At 53.6% G+C, this 22,052-nt stretch overlaps 2 protein-coding genes across 2 annotated transcripts in view; one reads left to right on the top strand and one right to left on the bottom strand.

Annotated features, from left to right (window-relative positions):
* The window catches only part of CAMK2A (calcium/calmodulin dependent protein kinase II alpha), a 34,872-nt gene extending 30,082 nt beyond the window's left edge, over nt 1–4,790 (top strand). Inside the window, exon 19 of the mRNA XM_063413174.1 lies at nt 29–4,790. The gene's annotated coding sequence lies outside the window, so the exon portion shown is untranslated. The remainder of the gene's footprint in view (nt 1–28) is intronic.
* Nucleotides 4,791–7,845: 3,055 nt separating this feature from the next.
* SLC6A7 (solute carrier family 6 member 7) lies at nt 7,846–20,560 on the bottom strand. Its single transcript, XM_063413167.1, has 14 exons — nt 20,528–20,560; nt 14,886–15,066; nt 14,101–14,232; nt 13,293–13,527; nt 12,676–12,814; nt 12,275–12,407; nt 11,560–11,665; nt 10,881–11,005; nt 10,403–10,515; nt 10,190–10,321; nt 9,783–9,882; nt 9,352–9,452; nt 8,980–9,147; nt 7,846–8,061 (listed from the first exon to the last, which is right to left on the bottom strand). The coding sequence occupies exons 1-14, from the start codon at nt 20,558–20,560 to the stop codon at nt 7,846–7,848; spliced, it is 1,914 nt and encodes a 637-aa protein (XP_063269237.1).
* Between the last annotated feature and the right edge of the window lie 1,492 nt (nt 20,561–22,052).

Here is a 22,052-nt window from a genome sequence, read left to right as displayed (position 1 = left end):
CCGGCTCTTCCTGGTTTGTGTTTTGCAGCTGAAGCGTGGCCCTGCCCGTGTTGGGTTTGTCACTGACTGACTACCAAGGGGAGACCCCCTCCGACATGTTCACCTACGGGACTTTGGCTGTTGGCTCTGCTGCTTGGTTCCCGCTGGAATAACCCCTCGCTTCTCACCGCACACACACGACAGCCCCGCCAGTGCAGCACAAGTATCCCATCAAACCCCCCACCCTGCCGGGGTCATGGCGCTGGGCCCCTCCCTCTGCATGAACCAGAAAAATAGAAACCATGAACTTAAACCCAAGCATCTGGCCGGTGTACAGGCCCCACTCATCAGCTGCACAGTGCTGATGGGCCTCCTCATTACCCAGCACATCTCCTGAACTGGGCTCAGACTCATCATCCATCTCCATCCCGACCTCTGCTGGAAGCCCTCCGAGGAAGAGGGGGGCAGTTTCGAGCTGCTCTCTGCTGCATCCTCCCTGCGTGCTGGTGGATTTTGCTTTGCTGCTATCAAGATCCCCGTCTGCTGCCATGATTCCCGCCTGCTCCCAACCTGAGTTCCTGCTTCCCAGCAGCCTCGTCCAGGGAACTGCAACTCAATCCATTTGCCAAGTCCATTTTTCATGCGTACCTGTGCAAGGAGGGCCATGTTTGGATGGGTGAGTAAAGACTATCTGTTCATTTTCCCTTCCCAGCGCAGGCTGGCTCCTTCCGAGGAGAGCACGTAGGTTTGCACCCTGGCTCCAGGCAACTGCTGTGCCAAGAAGGATGGTCTCCCTTCTTCCTCCCTTCTCCCTTGGGAGCAGACTGGCGATGCTGGGAGAAGAGAGGAGGATGATGACTGCTTCCCAGTACCACGTCAGCACAGACGGGAGCTGGGGCTCTCCCATCCATGTCTGGGCGGTGGCATCGCCCCTGCACCCTCCTCCTCACCCACCACCCAGCCCGGATCCTTCACCCCAGCACCCACCCCTGCCCCCCACATACAGCACTGGCATTCCCTTGCTCCCGGCTCCCAGGATGGGATGGGGGCAGCCAAGCTGGCTGTTGGCTTGGGGCACAAACCTCCATGGCCCACGTGACTCCTTCCAGCGACAACAAGGAATGCAAGCTTTAGTGACAAACTGCAGAATCTGATTGTGCTTCAACAAAAACAAACAAGCCTTTCGCTGTCTTCTCCTTTGAGCGCATGCCTTTTTATAGGGAAAAGAAACCAACCTACCGTGTATTTCGTAACTTGATTTTGAGTATTTGCTGAAATGGATCTTTATGTAATAACTAGAAACATTCAACTGTTTAAGTGGGGAGGGAGGGGGGATTTTCAGGGGTTGCTGTTTTTCATTGCGTTTACATTTGAAGTGGGGTTGTTCTGCCACGATGCTCCTGCCAGGGGTCCCACGGCTGCCAGCCCCCTCCTCACACCGTGGTGGCTTGTCCCGTTCTGTCCCGCAGCGTCGGGTGGCAAAGGCACCCACCTCCAGGGGCACCCACCTCCAGGGGCACCCACCTCCAGGGGCACCCACATGGCCATGGCGCCTTCCTGCACCCCTTGGGTCTTCCTGCAGGGCAAACCACAGCAGTGGCTCTGTGAGTGCCACCAACACGTGGCTTTCAGGACAGAAGACATGGCCAGGAAGGGGAGCGTTGGTCTCACCTCTTTGCCATCAGGTAGAGGTCCGAGGGTGGGTGTTTTGCTGGCAAATCTTCCATTTCACATTCTCTTTTTTCCGACTGGAGCCTCCTCGCTCACTGAAGTGAGGCTTCTGCAGCACTGCTGCCCCGGGGTACTTTCTAGCTCCACTCTCTTCGTCTGCATGGTGTTTAACTTTCTTGACGGTGCGTGTGTTGAAAAACAAAGAAATGAACAAAAACTGCTTGTTTTGGACCTAACAAAAAAAAAAAAAAGAAAAAGGAAAAAAAAAAAGGAAAAAAAAGAGGAAATATTTCCTCCATGTAAATTCTGAGCGTGTATTTTGCATTTTCTGTGGTTTTGAATGCTTTGCTCTCTGTTGAGGCAGGGATGGCCACCATGCCAAACGCAGCTGCATCCTTGCAGACTGCAAATCTATTTTCCCACTGGATGGAGGGGAAGAAATCTAAACTGCTGGGGCATGGACAGGCCCTGAAAAGTGTTTTGGTGTGTTCCTCTGGGCCAGCAGTGAGATGGCTGCTGGTGATTTATGTAGGAGATGCCTTTTTGGGGGCAAATAACAGAGCTGATCCATGGGTGCCCATGGGGTTCCCCATGCCTTTGGTGGACCTGTGCACCACAGGCTTGCAAGAGTTCCTCAAAGCAGGGAAATCCACACAGGGAAAAGATTAGCTTTTAAGGTAGAGTTTGGCTGTTTTTACAGATCTGTTTTTTCTTCCTGTAGTCATGTAGTGCTGAAGTTTTTTTAATTTTTAAAGGAAGGACTCAGCTCTTTCACAGTTCTCTCTCTCCCTCTCCAGAGCTGGCTCTGAAGCCAGCTGTAGTCAGTGTCGTCCACCTTCTGATGTCCAAGCTCTCCAGGTGTCAAGAGGATTTTTGGGTATTGGTAGAAGGTGGATGATGATGAAGAAGGACATCATATCAGGGCTCTGCATGGGGGCTGAAGGGCACATGCCATCTCAGCCTGGTTTTGAAGCTGCTGATAGCTGTGGACCTTGGATGGGCTGTGAGGGTGAAGCTGCTCCAGCAGCTGCTACTGGAGAAAGGACTGGGGGTCTGGTGGGATTTGCTGGGAATAACAGATGAGATGTTGGTGTAGATACAATCTCCTTTCACTGAGAACCCACAGTCACTTCTAGGGAGAAGCATCTTGGCTCCCAGGAAGGCTTTGAGGTGTCTTCTTGGAGGGAGTTTCTCCTTCTTGAGGTTTCCCTAAGGTCATCTCCCCGGGAGGCAGCTGGATGTCCTTGCAACACTCCTTTCCAAGGGAAGCAGAGTCTGAAGTTTAAACTCATTCTAGTCTTCCAGTCAAGCTGCAGCCTGACCAAGGAAGACCCAGCTTCCCAACATGCCCATGCTGGCAACATTAAGCACCTGCACTTTAGGGGTCTGTCCTGCTTGATGTCTCTGCCCCACCTTCGCCTCTTCTCCAGAGTGGGTTCCTGTATCTCCAGAGCATCTCAGCAAGCTCTGATGGACCACCACCTGTTCTTTCAGTATCTGTGGAAAACATCTGTTTCTGTCTTCCTTCACATTTGCTGATTTCTCCTAAACTTGCAGGAAAGCTATATAAATAAGTTTCCACCATCCTTCTTTGTCTGGAAGAGCCAGAGATGCTGCTGTTACATCTCTACTTTTAAGCTATTGACACTGTCCCTGACACATGCAATCGGGCATTGCCCCAACAGGCCCACCATGGTTCTGGGAATGACAATGTCCAGGGATATTCCTAATAAGCAATGTGGACAGGGCCACCTTGTTGGGATAGAGTTTACCACTATGGACCTCCTGTCACACCAGCCTCAAGGCTGGAGATCAGGCTATGGCACATTTAATTTCCTGGCACAGACAGAATTCCTCTCCTCTGGTCTCCTGGTGCCTGGGTCAAACCAAACTCAAAAGTCCTCCAAACTTACCCTCTCTTCCATCTCTCCCAGACCACAGGGGATGTCTAAAGGGAAGAGCTTGCTGTAGTGGTGTCGAGCTCCCAGCTCCACAGGTAGGCTTGGGAGCTGCCTGTTTTCCCTTGCTGACTGTCAAGGTCCACTGGCAATATCATAATTTCTCACATCTTGCTGATTCATCCTCTCTGGAAGACAAAGAGGCCACTCCTGGGCCTCTGCTCTTTGCTGGAGGAACAGGCACCCTCCTCCTCACCCCAGCCAGTCACAGCTGGGAGAGTTGTCTTTCGCTTCCCAAACCCACATGAAATGCCCCTTCTGCCAGGCACCAAATCCTTGTCTGACCCAAAAACCTGCCTCTCCTCCCATGGATGCCCCCATGGATCCCCAGAAGCTGGAGCAGGCAGCAGTCACCCACTCCCACTTGGAGCTCCCAGTGGGCTCTACAGCCTGTGGTGGGATTGCAGTGATTGTGTGAGAGGGCAGCCACACAGCCCCATGGACCAAGAGGTGTCTGCCAGCAGGAGATCACAAAACCTCCTCTGAGAACCCCAGGAGACAGTCTGACCCTTCTTCCCCACCACAGGACGGGTTATGGTGTACCCCACGCTCTTGATGCTGCACAGATCCTCCAGCCAGCAGAGACCTTGCCCATGTCCCAAGGTGCAGGTCCCATCCATATCAGACAGGGAAACCCAGGCATGAGCAGGCTGTGGGGACACCAGAGCAGGGGCTGGTGGCCACTTTGCCACCAGATTCATCTGAATCTCCTTCCCTCCTGCAGGTCATCAACAGGGAGCTGGGAGAGAGGGAGCAGTGGAGGGGACTGTATCGAGTGGCTCCTTCCTTCTTTGGATTGTTGTCCCTTTTTTCTAACTGTTGCACAATTTTAGGGCTTTTGTAACATTTTTTGGACAAGCAGGGAAAATATGTTAACAGTGGTTTAAGGAAAAAAAATGAGATCTATCTCTCTCTCTTATATATTATATATATATAAAAAATATATATACTTACAGGAAATCTCTATGGAAATATTTATTTAAGATGATTGCAAAAAATATATTATAATTAAGAGTATACTGAGCTTTGTCACGTAACAAAAAATCAAGCCCCGGGGAGGGGTAGCTGCCTGTCCCCTCGTGTCTGTTTGTCCGTACGGTTGCAGCTGAAGCCTTTCTCTTCTCTTTTTGTAAGTGCACTCGAACTGTTGAGCAGTGTGACCGTGTTGGATTCAGTGGGAACTTGGGGAGGGGGGGGTGGGAGGGGAGGATTGATTTTGTTTCCTTTTCCTTTGTCTTTTTTGAACCTGCGGCTGTGAACAGAATGATCACTGCTCAAATCGGATGCTCTGTTTGGGGAGGGCAGTGGGGGGAGCAGGGTGGGTGTGGGAGGGAGGGCGAGTGTCAGTTTTATTCTTGGTGTTCAAGTGCAATAAATAGCTACCAACTTCTGAGCATGGAAACGGATGATTCTCCGTCACTGCAGTGACTCAGACCGTCTGCCACCCCCTTGTCCCTCCATCACCGCATTCCTGTCCTCGAAAGCATCAAGGCTGGGACCAGGCCCTGGGCAGGGGCTGCAGGTATCCTGCTGCCTGCAGGATGCTGGTGCTCTGGACACTGCTCACCCCTGGTCTCCAGCATCTCTGGGGCTTCAGGGAGCTCAGTGTCGTGCCCAGACCCTGCTCAGTGCAATCCAGCCCTCTTCCCAGGCACAGGGCTCTGGGGGCTGCCGGTGTCTGGGAGCCCCCGAGGGTGTTCAAGCTAGATGGGGGGTGGGGGTGCCCACTGGGCACTCTGGGGGGTTTAGAGGAAGCTGATGCTGCAGGCTGAGGGGCACAGGACCTCCAGCCAAGTCCAAAGAGGGTTTGGGGGGCTCCCAGGGACACCTGCTGGGCTTTGCTCATGGAGGTGGGCTGGTACCTCAGGGGTGCTGGAGTCAGGCTGCCACACTCCCTGTTCCTGCTCCACCCCAGGCCCTGGGGTGCCCCTGTGCCCCCTGTCCCTGCCATCTGCCCCGGCCCCGGCAGGTGTCAGCACTGGAATGTTCCCGCTGCTGCGTCCCTCCCCCAGCCCTGGGCAGCCACGCAGGGTGCAGGACACGTGTCCTCTGGATGTGCCACTGCCTCACTGCCTTTTGCCCTTGGTGTCCTCTCTCAGAGCCAGCTTTTGCCTCCCAACCACATCCCTGGCAGAGCCTGGGCTCCATCCCTCCCATCGCTCTGCAGCTGGTTGATGGCAGCTCCCACGGGAGAGTCCTGAGGATCCCGGGATCACAATGGAGATTTGGGGAATATGGTGGGACCCCACGCAGGCAGGAAAAGCTGAGAAACATGCAGAGACTGGGCCATCTTGGTCAGCCCAGAGCAGCTTCAACTCCACGCTGTGGGAAGGCGTCCGGTTCTCCTGGTTCTTCTGGCCCTTTGTGGCTGGCAGTGACATGGTGAAACCCTGGAGTCCATCACCCCACAGAGAGCCCTGTGTGCCCCTCCAGGGGCCAGCCCAGCCGGGGCTCCCAGGCCAGCACCCACAGCCATGGCTGGGCAACACCGTGACCTGCTGAGGCCTCCTGCTCAGCAAATAGTGTCAAGGTTAGAGCGAGGGATTCATTGGGGCCATAAATGTTTATGGCAGGCCCTCCCCGCTCCCCAGCCGCCGTGGCCTGCACTTTCCATCAGCCAGGCTTTTATGGCCGGGCTCTAATGATTAACCCGGGCCCGCGGCCGGAGGCGCTCCATGGCAGTGCTGCCACAGCCCCACACACCCGGGGGAGCTGGAGCTGGGGGACCCCACGGGCTGCAGCCAGGGTGGGGTACAGTGGGGAGGATGGGGAGAGCCATCAGTGGTCCTGCAGGAGGGAGGAAGGGCACAGCCATCCAGAAATGAGCTCAGCATCCCTGGGCAAGAGGAGGTGAGCAGGCAGGAGGAGAAGGTGTAGCAGCTGATCCTACGCTCTTGGAGGGGTAAAGGCAATAATTAAATCTCCTGTACTGCAGGGAAAGAGGAAGACTGCAGCCTCCTGACAGAATTCATCCTGAAGTCTCAGGCCACAGTGCTGGACCCAGTGCACCAGGAGCACATCCACAATCCAGACGTAGACCCTAATTTTTCTGTTTGTCCTATGGTCTTGTCTTTTACCAGGACAAAGATATAGCAGAAAAAAGACCAGGAGGAGCTGTGCCCCTCTAGATGTTCTTGGGAAGCCCTGGAAGCTCCCCTAGGTGTGTCTTTCTTACATGCTGAAGACAGATAACCCAGATAACCCAGGCAGGGACTGTGTCACACAGCACTGTTACTGGTAACATGGTGTCACATGGCAGAAGGCACACATGACACTGGGATAATGGAGACTGGCAGCATCAGGTCCAAACTGCCCCATCCAGGAGTTTACCAAGACCTTCAGGCCAGCAGCATCAGCAGGAGGTGGGGCATGGGCTGATCTACTCCAAAATCACACATAGACACTGAAACAGGAAAAAGCAGCACTCAGGGCTGGGGCCACACCTTGGATGTCCCTTGGCAATAGTCACAGGTCCTCCTTGGACACTGGGTAAAGCTGAAACCTGTCCCTGACCTCCTGCACACATGAGGGAGAGGTTACACCATCTCTTCATTCAAGTCACCCTAACACTTCCCAGGCACTGCAGGGAAGAGCCACCCTGACCCACGAAGGTCCTTGGGGGATCTACAGCCTGGTTGGTTTATAAAGCCTTTTCTTTTATTCTTCTACTTGTTTTTAACTGCTTATTTATTCAGTTAAATTAGGAGGACACTGATTTGTGCTGGTTTTGCTGAAATACCTCTGCGGGATCAGAGCACTCTGGCACACGCTGTCCTTGGGGCATGGAGGCTGTTACAGATTCTCTCACATGTGTTTATGGGTTATTGGAGTCAAATACAGACAAACAGAGAACAGATCAATACACAAGAGCTCCTTCTCCTCCTCCGCACCTCCTGCAGCCTGGACATCCCTCCACCGTGGACATCCCTGAGAGGCGACAGCAGGGCTGGGGTTGTGGGTGGGAGGGGAACAGCCCTGATACTTCAACCAGACACTGTCACACAAACACATGGACGCAGCACACAGTTTGTCACACGGAACAGAAACACATCAGGGGCACCAGGACAGGCAGCAGCTCTGTCCTGGCAGGGCCAGGGTGCTGATGAGGAACCTGGCAGGGTCAGCAGCTCCTGACTACTCCTTGAAAGACTCCACCAAGCTGTCCTGAAGTGCTGCAGTGCAACCTGTGCAAAACGGGAGGTGAGCTCCCACCCAGCCCATGAGACACTGGGTCCCCTCATATCATGGACTCTTCCTCGTCCTCCTCCTCCATCTCCCGGTCCACCTCGATGGCCGTGTTCTCGTAGCTGGTGATGCCCCCGTATTTCCTCATGTGGACCATCAGGGGCTTGGGGGACTGGCTGCCAGCCAAGCTGGCCACGTACACGCCGGTGCGGTTCTCCTCCAGGGACGGGCCCCAGTCCATGGCCGGCCGGCTGGCTTGCTGCACTCGCTGTGAGGGACAGCCAGAGGGAGCACCCTGCACCCTCCCCAGGCAGCACCCCACCCTGCAGCTCACCCACCGCCCCCAGTGCCCTGCTGGCCCCCAGGGACTGAAAAAAACCCAGTGGGGATGGGATGGGGTCAAATGCTCATCCTAAAACCTTTTGGGAAGGTGGTTTTGTATAAGTGTCTTGCTGTGGGGTGGGGAGGTGTCATGGGCTGTGGGAGTTGGTGGTGAGGGCTTGCAGGAGCGAGGGGCTATTGCAGGGCTACAGCCCTGTGCTGTGGGGTTAGAGCCACTCAGACAAGGGTTAGCCTTGGCCAAGGTGGCTCCTGGCCATGCTGTGTCAAGCCAGGTCACAGCCATCAAGTGCTACAGCAGAGGATTGCTACCTGGAGAGGGCATCAAGCTCTGCTCCTCTGCTTTTAACAGCCTGGTGAGAGCAGTGAAGGGCTGGGAAAGCTGTGAGCAGCCAGCAGCTCTGTAACTCACTCCTGAGAGGAGCCTTTCAGTGCAGGGATCCCATCTGGGCTGCCTGCACAGTCTGGCAGCTGCCTGCCTTGCTGTGTCATTGCTCTTGCCAAGTGGGTGCAAAGTCCCAGGTGCCCGTGGCCGCCCCATGCTGGGGACAATGTGCTTCCTCACAGGGCACAGCAGGCTTGTTTTGGAGTGTGAATGCACACTGGGCTGCCCCTTGGGCAGTTTTACTCAGTACCTGCCTGGCATCATGGGAAGCAGCACTGCTGGAAATATTTTGGGATGTGCCATCTCTTACGCCCCACGGGCAGCGAGATGGAATGGGGACACACACTTCCAGGAGAGAGGACACAGAAAGTTCCAGAGAATACTGACTAGGCAGGGACTTGTGCTCACTGCTGCATATTTCTGGGGTGCTCCCCAGCGGTGTCAGGCCCCAGCTCCTCCTACCTCCCACAGCGTCCCTTCTTCTTGAAGCACAGCCACCACCATGCCCATGGGGATCATCAGGCAGGAGAGCACTCCCATGAGGATGCCCAAGACCTCTGCCCAGGTGGGGAAGCGGTAATTGCCATACTCAGAAGGCTGGTACTTGACAATGTTATACACCAGCAGAGCCTGTGGGATGGGAAGAAAGTGAGGTCATCCCAGAGGTGTCATGATCAAAAAAGGCCTGGAGATGATGGACACCTCCCAGCAGAAGGATGGTCTCTGGGGCAGGAGATGGCAGCAGAGTAACTTATCATGCTGGGAGGTCACCCAGGGATGCTGGCACCACCATGGTTTTCCAGCACCATCCAGCAGCTCAAGCTGAGCAGTTACCATCATTGTTGCCGGGGATAGGATCATCCAGCAAGCTCTGAAATAGGGCCCTGGTTTGAATCCCAGCATCATGTGGATATCTCGACAGAACCTCTTCATTCCTGCAGGAGGGAGAGAGACTCAGAAGTTTTGATCCCTCCCCCAGAGCCCTGTGCCTGTACCAGGCTGCCCTGCCCTGATCACAAGCAGCAGTCTGTATCCTTGGCAGCAGTGTCTCCCCACCCATCTGGGAGATGCAGGAGTGGGACCCAGGCTCAGCACCATAATGTGTCTTTGGAGAGGTGAATCAAGTGATAGCCAGGAAGAAAAAGGTTCTGGGAGTGGAGTCCCATGCTCCACTGTGAGGCTGTTGGTTTCCCTACTGCTCCCTTTAAATCCCCCTCTTCATACAGACAGCACATCCTTCCCTGTGCCCCTGTGGAGACCCTTACCATAGACACGTGTCACCACAAGGCAGGTAGTGATCACCACCACCATGAGACCAAAGCCAGCACTGTAGTCATCCAGTAGGACCAGCCAGTACATCCCACCCTGTGGAGACAAAGCACAGAGGCCAGCATCTCCAAGACCATCCCAATAAACCTCCACCCGTGACTTTTGGGGACCCTGGGCAGGACAGCAGTCAGCAGCCTCAAGAGACATCAGTCTCCTTATGGGGTTGGTGTAGGGATGGGAATAACACTGTTCCTCACACCTTCTGGAAGCCCAGACTAGTCTCTATTTCACCTGGTTATCTGACATGAATACACATGTGAAAACTTGGCCCCTGACCTAAGTTCTCTCTAAAATGAGTCCCTGGTTGGTCCTCACAATGGATCCATCCCTCCCACACCCATACCTCTGTTGTGAGGATGAGCCCCATCAGGAAGAGGGCGATGCAGATGACAGCTGAGAAGGAAGCTTTCTTTGGCCGCAGGTAGTAGGGGAACTCATCTGTCACTGCCGTAACGATGGTCTCCATAAATGCAAACTGCATGCACAGGAGGAGAGGGTCCCCTGAGCCCTCAGGCTGCCTGGAGTCCATGGCTGTCTCCGTGGGCTCTGTCCTTACCTGGCTGTCCAGGCCCAAGGTTAACAGCATGAAGAAGAACAGGAATGACCAGAATGGAGAAAGGGGGAGCATTGTCATGGCCTGGGGGTACACCACAAATGCCAGACCAGGACCTAGGGGAGGCAAAGGACAGCAGGGTGAAAAGGTGGTGACAGAGCTGGGCATGGGGGGATGGAAGAGAGGAGAGCTCAGCAGAGCAGCACCATGGCAGAGACTTGCCAGGACTCTGGCAAGACAGGTCCTGGGGCAGAGGGTGGAGAAACAGCCAGCTCCTTGCTCAGACCTTCATCAGACATCGTTTGTTATTCAATATTTACACCACAGGAATTTGTCTGCCCCCTTCCCTCCCCCTGGCCATCTAAGCATCCACCTTCATCCCTCATGCTGACCCCATCAGGTGCCTTCCATCCTGGAAGGGATTGCTCCTCAGCATGCAGAGGCAGAGGGGGAAGGGGAAAACATCTTCATTTGGCCTCACCTGCTTTTGCTACTTGGTTAACAGGGACCCCAAGCTCCTGGGACATGTATCCCAAAACGGAGAAGATGGCAAACCCTGCCAGGATGCTGGTGATGGCATTGCCCAGGGTCACTATGAAGGTGTCCCTACAGAGAAGGAAGAAGATGCTCTGAGCACGCTCGTTCCTTCCCACACCAGTGCACGGTGGCATTGCCAGCCCCGGTACCACAGTAAGGTGACCCAGGGACTGCCCTTCAGGGCCTCTCATGGCAAGTGCTTTCCAGGGTCAAAAGGAGTCTATATTTCATGGACATTACTGGGATTCCTCCTAAGCTTTCTGTCCCCTGTGGATGGGATCAGACCAAACATCCTACACCCATCGCTTTCGGTGAACTACACTGGATGCTGGGAACAGGGCACACATGCACAACTCCAGCCCCAAATACCCTCAGCTTTCTTCACCTACTGCCCAAAACTTCTGTGTTTGGTGCTCTGCCTTGGTGCTTAGGAGATTTCTTTTCCCACAGATCCCTCTATTCCTCTCAAGTCTGTACAGACTGCCACGTATCCCCTCAGTGCAAGGACCAGAGCAAGGTGACTGTGCTGCACCATGTGCTTCTGCTGGCTTTGAACCCACCAGCTCAGGTTTTCATGGCTCCCTCCACCCCATAATTTTTACAAGACAGCAGCTGATTCCCACCTGTAGATATTCTGATGGAAGGTGTTGTACGAGGCAAAGGTAAGGAGGCCTCCAAAGCCCACCCCAAGGGAGTAGAAAATCTGCAGGGCTGCCTCGATCCACACCTGGGGGAAGAAGCAGAGGTTTGGAAACCTCCACAAGAAGAATATGGCATTCTAAATCTGCTTCCCCAGAGCCCTGGGCACAACTACCCCAGCACTCCAAGCAGGCACAGCCAATTTGTTAACAGCCTTGTTAACAGTCACCACTCAGTGGATCAGCTGATTAATGGAAGGGTTAATAGGAATGTTTTAGGGCCAGCCCAATGTGGCATTAAACGCCCTTGTAAAACTGGATGGTCTCTTGATGACCACCACTGCTGACCACTCCACATGCTGGGATTCCTTGAGAACAATAAACAGTCAAATCCACCACGGGCACCCATCAGCCCATCACAGGGGCTGGGATGTTCCTGCCCATGGTACTGGTACTCAGGGGACCATCCCACCCATGCAGAGCCATAAACACACGTGTGGGGTGGAGACACATGGGAATAGTGGCCCAGACAAGGTGTGGGACAAAGATTTTTGGTCTAGGAGCAACCAAGAGAGCTTTAGGTTAGGGTGTGGCCAGAAAAGACACCTGAGCAAAGGAACTGCCTCTGTTGGATTTAGGAGGTGGCAGGGGAAGGTTCATTTTTATGTCTTGAACAAATTGCACAACATTCTACTCATCTTGGAAGACAGCAAGTGATCAAACTGTGGTGTGAGGTAAAACTGGATCCCCTTCCAGGCCCCCTCCAGCGTCACGCCACGAATGAGAAGCATCACCAGGATGAGGTATGGGAAGGTGGCAGTGAAGTACACAACCTGTGGGAGAGCAGAGCCAGCTGGGAGAGCTGGGAATGAGAATATGAGCGCTGCCCCCATGCCCTGTCCCTAGGGTGGGACACATCACCCTGGGGTCCTTGGGCTGCAGCAGTGCCAGCCTTGCTAGTTTCTGAGTGTGCAAGACATCCCCAAAATATCTTACACCCAGTGGATTGTGTTTGTGGGTCTCACTTTCCCAGAGGTGCAGTCACATGCACTGGTGAGCATTGCTGTAGTTCCCCCCGAGAGGAGTGCAGCCAGCCCTTACCTTGCCAGAGGATTTGACTCCCTTAAGGATGCACAGATAAACAATAGTCCAGGAAAGGAGCAGGCACAGACACAGGTTCCAGCGGATCCTCCCAGGATCCCCAATCCCCGAGCTTCCTTGGATGTGCAGGACATACCGGCTAGGGAGGAAGGAGAGCCGCTGGTGAGCAGCCATGGGCTGCCTTCTTCCACAGGCCCTCTGACCTTAGAAATGCCTCTGCTGCAAAATAACCTCATCAACAATCACAGGCACTGGCAGCTCCTTGCCAAGCAAGCAGGAACAGTTGGGGTGTTTTCTCCACCATGTATTAAAGAGCCTAGAAGAGGTGCCCAGTATCTTGAGAGCAATTTCCCAGCCATTCCAGACGTGGGATGCATTTTAGTCTAGCATATCTCCAGGCCAACAAAGCAGTGCTGGAACACGGACACCTCCCACATCCCAGTGGCTAAACTGAGTTGTCACCCAGAGCTGAGCACACGAGCCCACACCCCCAACCATGAGTGATACCTGCAGCATCTGTGCTGTGAGACATGCAGATCCTTCACCCCTCATGCCATCCCCACCCTCTCTCTGAGGAGGCACCAACCACCTCCCCACGCCCGGGCTGGCCTGGTTACCTCCAGTACTCCTCGCTGGGGCTGACGGTGTTGCTGATGTTGGCGGGCAGGGTGCTGTTCCCCGCCTTGATGACGTGGTGGTCCAGGCACAGGTCGGTGTTCCACCAGTTGCCACAGTGCTGCCAGGGCAAGTCGCTTGTGAGGGATGCAAAGAGGTAGAAGAGAACGTAAGCAATGATCATATTGTAGTAAATGGCCACCAAGGAGACGATGAGGATCGTGCCCATGCCAACGCCTGAAGGAAGGAGAGGGTAAAGAAGGAGTGAGCTGGAGCAGAGCAAAGCACATCCAAAAGGAGGGTCAGACACTGCACCTCAGCAGCCTAATGATCAACCAGTCCAAGGTTCACCTGCTGGGGGAGCCTCTTATTGCCATTATAACATCTGGACATGCCTTCTCTGTATTGATGATCTATTGCCTCATACAAAAAACTTACATCAGCTTAATGTTAAGAATAAAAGTATTTGATTTGAACTTTTTTTTTTATTAATACTTTATTCTTACCTCTGTTTTTAACAGGTATTGCTTAGCTTTCATGCTCTATTTTGTACAATAGATGGCTTAATAATCTTCATACCATTTCTAATGCTGGTCATGCCATCCAGAGCTCTCAAAGACTGACCAATCTCATGCATATCCTGCAGCTACTAAAACAGCTAACTCAAAATTCCAGCCTGCCACATTTTCCCCCAGCTTCTCTTGATTCTAACAAGAGCTTTGAGGATCATGGGATGCTGCTGGTGGTGCATGTCCTCATCAGAGAGCTCTTGCAGGGGTCCCTCAGAGGCTCTGGACTTCACTCACGCACCTTTAAAGAGAGGGCTTATCTTCCAGACAGCAAGTGGCCCTAGGCTGGAGAACTGGCCAAGTGACAGCTCCATGAAGAAGATGGGGATCCCACAGATGGCCAGCATGATGAAGTAAGGAACCAAAAAAGCTCCTGCAAGAAGAAGAAAAAAATATATCCTGGAAGTAATACAGAACAAACACCTAAAGCCCAACTGTGACACGGAATAAAGCTCATTCAATATGTGTGGCTCTGAGGGATCTACATCAAAATCAGGAAGACAGGGAGGAGCAACAGCTCACTGTTAGTGCAGGAGAAAGGGGCTGTGATTCACCTGGTGCTGTGCTTCCCCTCTGCTCCCAACCCTCTTTTCACTTTGAATCTTTCACATCACCATGAAATTCTCCAGTTATTATTGCTCTGGGAGGAGTTGAGCCAACATTTGGGGCTCTTGCATTGCAAAAGGTTCATTTTTACAGCTGGGAAGTGTTCAATGACCCTGCTGAGTCCTGGAGGACACCAGACCGAGAAGGAAGTGGACACCAGGAGAGCTGGTGTTTGGTTCACCATGGAGACGGGGGTTTGTCCAAGGCCAGGAACACAGAGATGGGCTTGCAAGTCCTTCCCACTCATGGACACAGGTGGTCAAAGCCCTAAACAAACATGGGGAGGGCAGCAGGAGGTTTCACCCCACAACAAGTGCTACTTTCCAGCCCCAGGAATGGGAGGGGATGTTTCTTCAGGGATATTCTATCAGGCCAAGTCAGTGGGTGGGAGACTGACTGCTCCAAAGGATGCCCAAGTACCTCCTCCATTGGTGTAAGCCCTGTAGGGGAACCTCCAGACGTTTCCGAGGCCCACGCAGTATCCGATGCAGGAGAGGAGGAAATCCAGGCGCCCTGTCCAGTTCCCTCTGTCTTCTGGGCACTCGGAGCCCAGGTCCCCATCCTGGCTGCTGGGGCTTACCAGGAGATCTGGTGTCACTGGCTGAGTGAGGGGCCAGGGTATGGGAGAGGGTAGAAAGGGGTTGAGCAAGGAATAAAAGCAGAGAATGAAGAATGGGAAAGAGGGAAGAAGTGCCAAGAATTCACAAGTGAATTTCCGACCCCAAGCCACAGCACTGACACTTCTCCCTTGGGAACACTGTCCCAGCAGCTCTCTGTTCCCCACCTCAGCCAATGCCCTGCTCTGCTCCTGAGCAAATCAAAGGGATAAAAGCAATCCCACACGGCCAGAGCTCCCCTGGGAAAGGTAGGGTTGCCCCAGTTCTTTCTGGGAAGGTTCACCAGGACCCAACTCACAAACCCAGGTTCCAAAGACATCCTTTCAGGGGGCCACAATAAACTTTCTGGATCTCCTGCAGAATGTGGGCATGAGGACAGCAGGAGAACCACTGAGGCATGCCAGGGAGCGTGACACCCAGCCCTGTGTGTGCTGCCATGCCAGGCACTCGGCCGGCTGCCATTAATGGCTCTGTGCATTTTTCACACTTTTCCAACTGCCAAAAGCCTGCACTGTGGGAATTTAGTGATACTCCCAGTTGTCCTTGCTGAGAGATGAGAAACCTCCTTCCAGAATTCCTAATGTGCTCTGGATCAATGCAGCACAGGCAGGGCATTAACCCATTCCTTTCCTCCCCACTATCTCAGCTCTGCAAGTGGAAGTGCGAGTCCTGCAACCCATTTGGGTTTGCAGTGGGGTTTCCAGTCTGAATTTCCCTAATTTTCTTACCTCAGGAGAGCAGGAAAGGCATCCCCACTGACTCAAGAGCTGAAATCCCATCACAGAGAAACCCACAGCAAAACCAGGCAGCACAAAGAGGTGGAATGAGGATCCTGTCCCTGTGCCACCTTGTGTTGCTGTTCCCTGGCATGGGAGTTGATCATGTTTGTATTGAGGCACAGGAGGATTCTGGTGTCCCTGCTGACAAGGTACAAGGACCTGGGCAGGACGAGCCCACTTGGAAACCTTCCCTTCTTGGGCCCTCTGAAGAAAAAAAGCAGCCATCTCCCTGTCCTTGTTCATACTCATAGGGAACAAACTCATGGTGTGTGGTTGAGGGAGAGGGCCCCAGGTTTGGGGGGATCAGCCAGCAGGAGTTGCAGGTCTCCTGTACCGGTGTGCACTGGTGCCCAGAGCCTGCAGCAGACCCCAGGAGGCCAGAGCTGGCTGGTGATCAGAGCTCAGTGCTGCCCTTTCACGGCCTCAGGGAAGGTGGCAGCCCTCTCCCTCTCCTCTCCTGCTGGACTGGAGGATGCTCCTGCTGCTGGTTCCCATGGAGACACCGAGCCACGATGCTGAAGGAGAGGGCTGCCAGCTCCCACCCCGCGCAGGGTGCACCCCAAACCCCCAGCTGCTGGCACTGCAGACACGCTGCTCACAGCCCAAAGGCACCAAACACAAACTCCTCCCCATTCCCACCTGGGGCACAAACACCTCGAGAGACAGCACAAGGGCAAACTCTTCCCAGAGCCAGCCTGAAATGTACAGCTCCAGCAAAGCTGTTACACCAAAATCCTCTGTGAAGAGTCCATCCCTGCTGGATGCCACCATCACAAAGCAAGGGCCAGAAAAAAGTTGGAAAAACACAGGCTGACAAGTCAAAATATGACCCAAATGTAATAGTGCTGCTATAAAACCCTCCCCACCTGGCAGCCCTCCTGCAGTTGTTCAGCACAGCTCTGTGGTTTAGCAACACCTCCAGGCCATGGCTGTGCCTGCTAATTAGCCCAGCACACACAGTGTGTGACCCACAGCTGTCTGTGCTTGCAGGGGATTGACAGGATGCTCTGCACTCCCTCCCAAAGATTTCAGCAGCTAAAACCTGTATTCACAAAGATCCCTGCCAGGCAGGGGCCATCACAGTTGGGTCTTCCCCTGCAAAACAATACCCCCCAGTCCATCACACGGGCTGGGAAGCTCTTGTTTTCCAGGTTTGAATCACAGAAAACCAGCAAGCAGGGATGCTGGAGATCATTAAATCCTGTTGCCTAATTCCTGCATCTCTGTCTGAATCCTAAACACCTGCAGGAGGGCACAGGTAGAGCTGCAAGATCTCATTACATGCGAGTGCCTGTCCACGAGATGTAGCACAGAAATCAACACAGAGGCAACAACAGGAAATGAAAGGAACCAATGGGGCCTTTTCTAAACTGTAAAATGCCTGGTCCCCATCTCAGTCACCATGTCAAGGGCCATGGGATGTAGTTTGTCACTTGTGTCTCAGTAATGACTGCCCCTCTTGTTAATATCTTTATCTGGAGCTCTACAGCTCAAATTTAGGACCCCAGAGCAGAAAGCAGAGACCACTCAAATGTCAGATAAACCTAAAGGACAATGACAGTTGTCCCCATTGGGCAAGATGAGGAGATATAGGTCAGGGATGCTTCTAGAAAACACACACAAAGGCAGCTCCCTGACTGCAATGTTCAAAATTCCCCCAAGTCCCAACCTTTCCATAGAATTCACAGAAAAACTGGCCTATTTTCCTGTCTTGATATTAATTACAAAGCACAATATTTAAGGCTTCCAACCCATTTTTGTCCCAAATCACAGAGGGAAGCACACCTCCCTTCTTCTGACTGCTGGAAATCTCACACACCAGCTTGATTCTCGAGGGGTTTTTTTTAGGATTAATGCTCTCTTTCAGCCTCTGTCATAACAGGAATTCTCTTTTTCAGCAGCAGCTGAAGGGCTCCAGTGCTACAGTATTGCTCTAGTGCTTTCCACTGTCAGCTGCCATCCTTCAGCAGGGCTCCCGTCTCGCAGTTATAAACAGATGGGGACTAACAGCTCCCTTGGCAACCACAGCCTCTTTGAACACAGCACCACTTTCCATTATTCACCAAAAGATGCTCCCAAAGAAGTCAGCAAAGCAAAGGTCACCGAGAAGAAAAAGCACTTTAGTCTCTGCAAAGATAAGAGCTCAGGTCTGTAAGTAAATGGCTCTGTGCTAATTATTTTCTCTAAACCAATTTACTTCAACCAAAAACTCAGCTGTATCTGAGTGAAAAACTCCAGCCAGATCAAAGGTATGTTTTCATCCTATTTTGTCTCCATTCAAGCTGGCATTGTGGGGTTATTTTGTCAATGTTTTGTGCATGGATCACAGCCTTTGAGCAAGAGAAATGCCACCCAGCACCAGATTTCTCCCCTGCAGATCTGAGCACAGAGAGTCTCTAAAGTGTGAGTCACTTCAGATTAGTTGGAATTGCTTGTTAATCTCTGAGAGAAAAAAATCTTCCAAAAGCATAAAAATTAATTCAAATGAAATATCACTTAGAAAGTGAAGTAAATAAAGCATTGCTATGGTGAGGAAGAGCCCCTTAAAGGGCTGAACTGACCCTGGGTGACCCCAGCCCGAGATCACAGCCGATGCCATGAGAGGGAGCAAGTGATGATGGAGCCAGCACAGGGAGGATGGAGATGGCTGAGGCTGAAGCAAACTCATTACAGCAATGTCCAAAGTGTAAGGAGGATGCAGAAATACAAATGTTTGTGGTTTTTCATCTGAAAACACTGGGGATGTTCTGAGGCCGTTTGTGGCAGGCAGAGGAGGGCAGTGGCTCAGGTAGGCAGATGCTGCTCAGCACCCTGGCCAGGTATGGGAGGGAGCAGCAGGAACCATGGCTCCCACCACTGGCTGCAGTGGGATTTAGTCCATTTCTACCAAATAAACCCTAAAGAAAATAATCAAATAAATGAAAACAACCACTCAGCTCTTCTGGAAATACTATTATGCAAAAACCAACCTGAAATCCTTAGAGCCTGAGAAAGTTCTTCTCTAATCAAGAGGTGTTTCCATATGTCTAAAATCTGTCTGATAGGAAGGTTTAAAACTCCAGTTCACCAATGGGAAGTGGATCACAATGAGAGGAAGAGGAGGCTGTCAGGGTCCTGGGTGGGTGCTGCAGTGGGGATGGGCACATCTCTTCCCCAGCCACCACCAACTCCAGGCAAGCCCAAAAAAGCCAACAGCATTGGGCACAGTGGTCCCAAGGGGGCTGTGAGCACCAGCTCCTCCATCTGGAACTCAGCACCAGTATTTTTGGGTAACGAAGGACAGAGGGCTCTGAGCAGCACTGGGAATGGGGAAAATAACTCCAGAGACATCTGCTTTCCATCCCAGCTGATCACCATGGGACTAAATGAACTCCTGAATAAATGCTAAAGAGGTCACAAGCATCAAGTCAGGCATTGGAAGGGGCAAAGACCACTTCTAATGGATCTTGCAGTCACAAAGCCATCTGGAAAAGCAATTTGTAGGAAAGAGGAAGAAAGAGAAGAGCCAAACGATGCCTCCAAACAAGAGTGGAGAAATAGGCTGTCAGGGGCTGCTGGCTGTCACCAGGATACTGCTGGGTTTTTTACGTCATTTCCCAATATCCTTGGAATTTCCTGGCACGGATGAAACTCTCCTGGGTTTTCATTCATCTCAGCAGAGTCAGCCTGCCCTGTGTTCAATGGGCATGGTTTGGCACAGGGCGTAACTGAAGAGGCTCCCAGCCCTGGGTCACTGCCTGGGATGCTCCAGGAAGGGCTGACCCATTCAGCAGCAGCACATCCCCACGGTGGAGTTGTGGCTGACACCATCTCTGCCACCCTGCTCCACCGTGTCCCCGGAGGAAGGACTCAGTCCCCAATCTGCCCACCCTGCTCCACCGTGTCCCCGGAGGAAGGACTCAGTCCCCAATCTGCCACCCTGCTCCACCGTGTCTCCAGAGGAAGGACTCAGTCCCCGTGGGGGGAAATGGGAACTCAGACTGCTAAGAGCAAAGTGGGGAGCCTAGGGTGGGAAAGCCTGACAACTGGGTTTAAAAGGGTTTCCAGCAGGATGTAAAAAGAGTGTGTAGTTCTGCCAGCTCTGCCCTGAACCCACATCACCCAAACCCCTTTAGATCCTGCGGAGGAGGATGAGGAGGCAATCCGAGGTGGGAAAGGCACTGCGCAGCCCCCTGCGCTCACCCCGCGGGAGGGACCCCGAGCCCGGGCAGTCCCCGGGGCTGCTGAGAGCGGCGTCCCCGGGGTGCCAGGCTGCGGGGAGCCGGCTCTGCCCCCGGTGCCACCCACGACGCCCGGCCAGACACAACATGAGTCACCCAGCGCCGGCAGCACCTGCTGCCAGGGGAGCGGTGGGCGGGCAGCGGTGCCTCCCGCTCAGGAGGAGCGGTGGGCACGAAATGCCCCGTCCCGCTGCCCACGATCTCGCTTTGGCCCCGCGCACGAACACGATTCCCTAACATCCCACTAATCCCTGCTGGCTGCCCACGAAGGCTCCCGAGGATGGGATGCGGGCGATAGGCACGACTCCCCCTCTCCCTGCTCCCAGCCCGGGGTTATCCTCGCTCCCTCTCCCACCCTGGGGTACCCTCGCTCTGGCTGTCACCTGCCGGGGGTACCCCCGCTACCCTGCTCTTACCCCTGGGACATCCCCGCTCCCGGCTCTCACCTTCCGGAGATGCTGCTGCCGAACCTGCTTCATCCCAGAGCCTGTTGCTATGCGCTCCCCGCTCCGACACTTTCGGTCGCGCTGTCTCCGGCGCCGGGGAGGGCGAAGGGGGAGCGGGGAAACGATGGCCGGCACGGAGGGGTGGGCACCCACCTGCTGCCGGGGAGAGCTGGGGACGTGAGGAGAGAGGCTGAAGGAAAGGTTTGCCTTGAGTGGAGGATGGCTGCGTGCGGAGCAGGGAGGGAGGAGGGAGGTCTGTCTGTCAAAAGCACTCCTGATGGGGAAAGGGGGGCTCCGGGACCTCAGCCCCCCAACCCGGGCAACGAGGGAGAACAGCTGCTGCCTCACTCACGCCACAAATGCATCAGGTGTCCCTGGAGAAGGACCTGACTTTGGGGTCACTCTGTCACTGAGCACCCCAGGTAGTGATGGCAGCGGATGCCAGAAGCTCACAGCACCTTCCTGGCTGGCTCTGAGATGATTTTCCTGTGGCAGGTCACAGCTGGAGCTTCAGCAGATCAGAAATGATTGTTCCCCATGACGCCTGAGCCCAGCCCTCAGTCCAGGGGAGGGGGATGCTGCACAGCCATCAGTCCCTTTGGGTGAGACCAACACATCCCACCACTCTCAGGACAAGAGCAAGAGCAGCCTGGGCAGTCCCCAGGGTGAGCACATGAGCCCAGCGTATGCTAGAGCACAGGTCACACCTCCAGGGTCCAGATGTCCCTTTTTGTGTCAGCATTAGGATACTGGAGCCCCAGCGTCCAGGGAGATGCTGGCTTTTCACCCTCATATTCAGTCAAATTCCCAGTGAGATGCCTGAGCTGGTCTGTGCCTTCTCCTCCCACTTTCATTGTGGAAATGTCTCCTGTGTGTCTGGGAGAAAGGGACCAGGACAGCTGCACACTCACAGTGGTACCTCTTTCCCATGACAATATCCACTGATCCATCACTTCATCCCTGGACTATGCCCAGTGCTTTGACCTGGATGTGTCCCTTTTCCTTGCAAGTGCCCTACAGGCTCCAGAGCCAGAGCTGTGCCCAGATGCTTTACTGAGGTTGAAGGTGAGTGGGCAGCACTGGGAATGAGAAGGACAATGACAGGGCTGGAACAGAGAGAACCCAGCCTGCCTGATGTAAAAGCAAATCTCCAGGACATCTAATGGCAGCTGTGCTCCTACAGCCCTCAAAGCATTTCTGAAAATTTTCCCTGAAAGGAAAAATGTCCTCAGCATAAAGACACATTTCTGCAGGAGTCCAACATGATGAAATGGCTCAGCATTTGCACAATGGGTCTTTCAGAGCTAATATTTACCTGGATTTCCCAGGGAAAGAAGAAAGAGCAAAGCCATATAACCCAACAAACATCTCTTTTCACACACTCACAGCTTCCTCAAAAATAAAAGTATCTTTGGGACTTCACTCAGGCTGGTTTTACCCGCCTTGGACTTGCCCACCGCTTTTCCCTCTCCCAGATGCTGGCTGGGAATGCTGAGCTTGAGGCTGGCCAGGCTGATGGCAAGGG

This window comes from Prinia subflava, chromosome 16 (assembly GCF_021018805.1).
Source record: "Prinia subflava isolate CZ2003 ecotype Zambia chromosome 16, Cam_Psub_1.2, whole genome shotgun sequence".
NCBI classification, from domain to species: Eukaryota; Metazoa; Chordata; class Aves; order Passeriformes; family Cisticolidae; genus Prinia; species Prinia subflava.
This window is presented reverse-complemented; position numbering and strand designations above follow the sequence as displayed.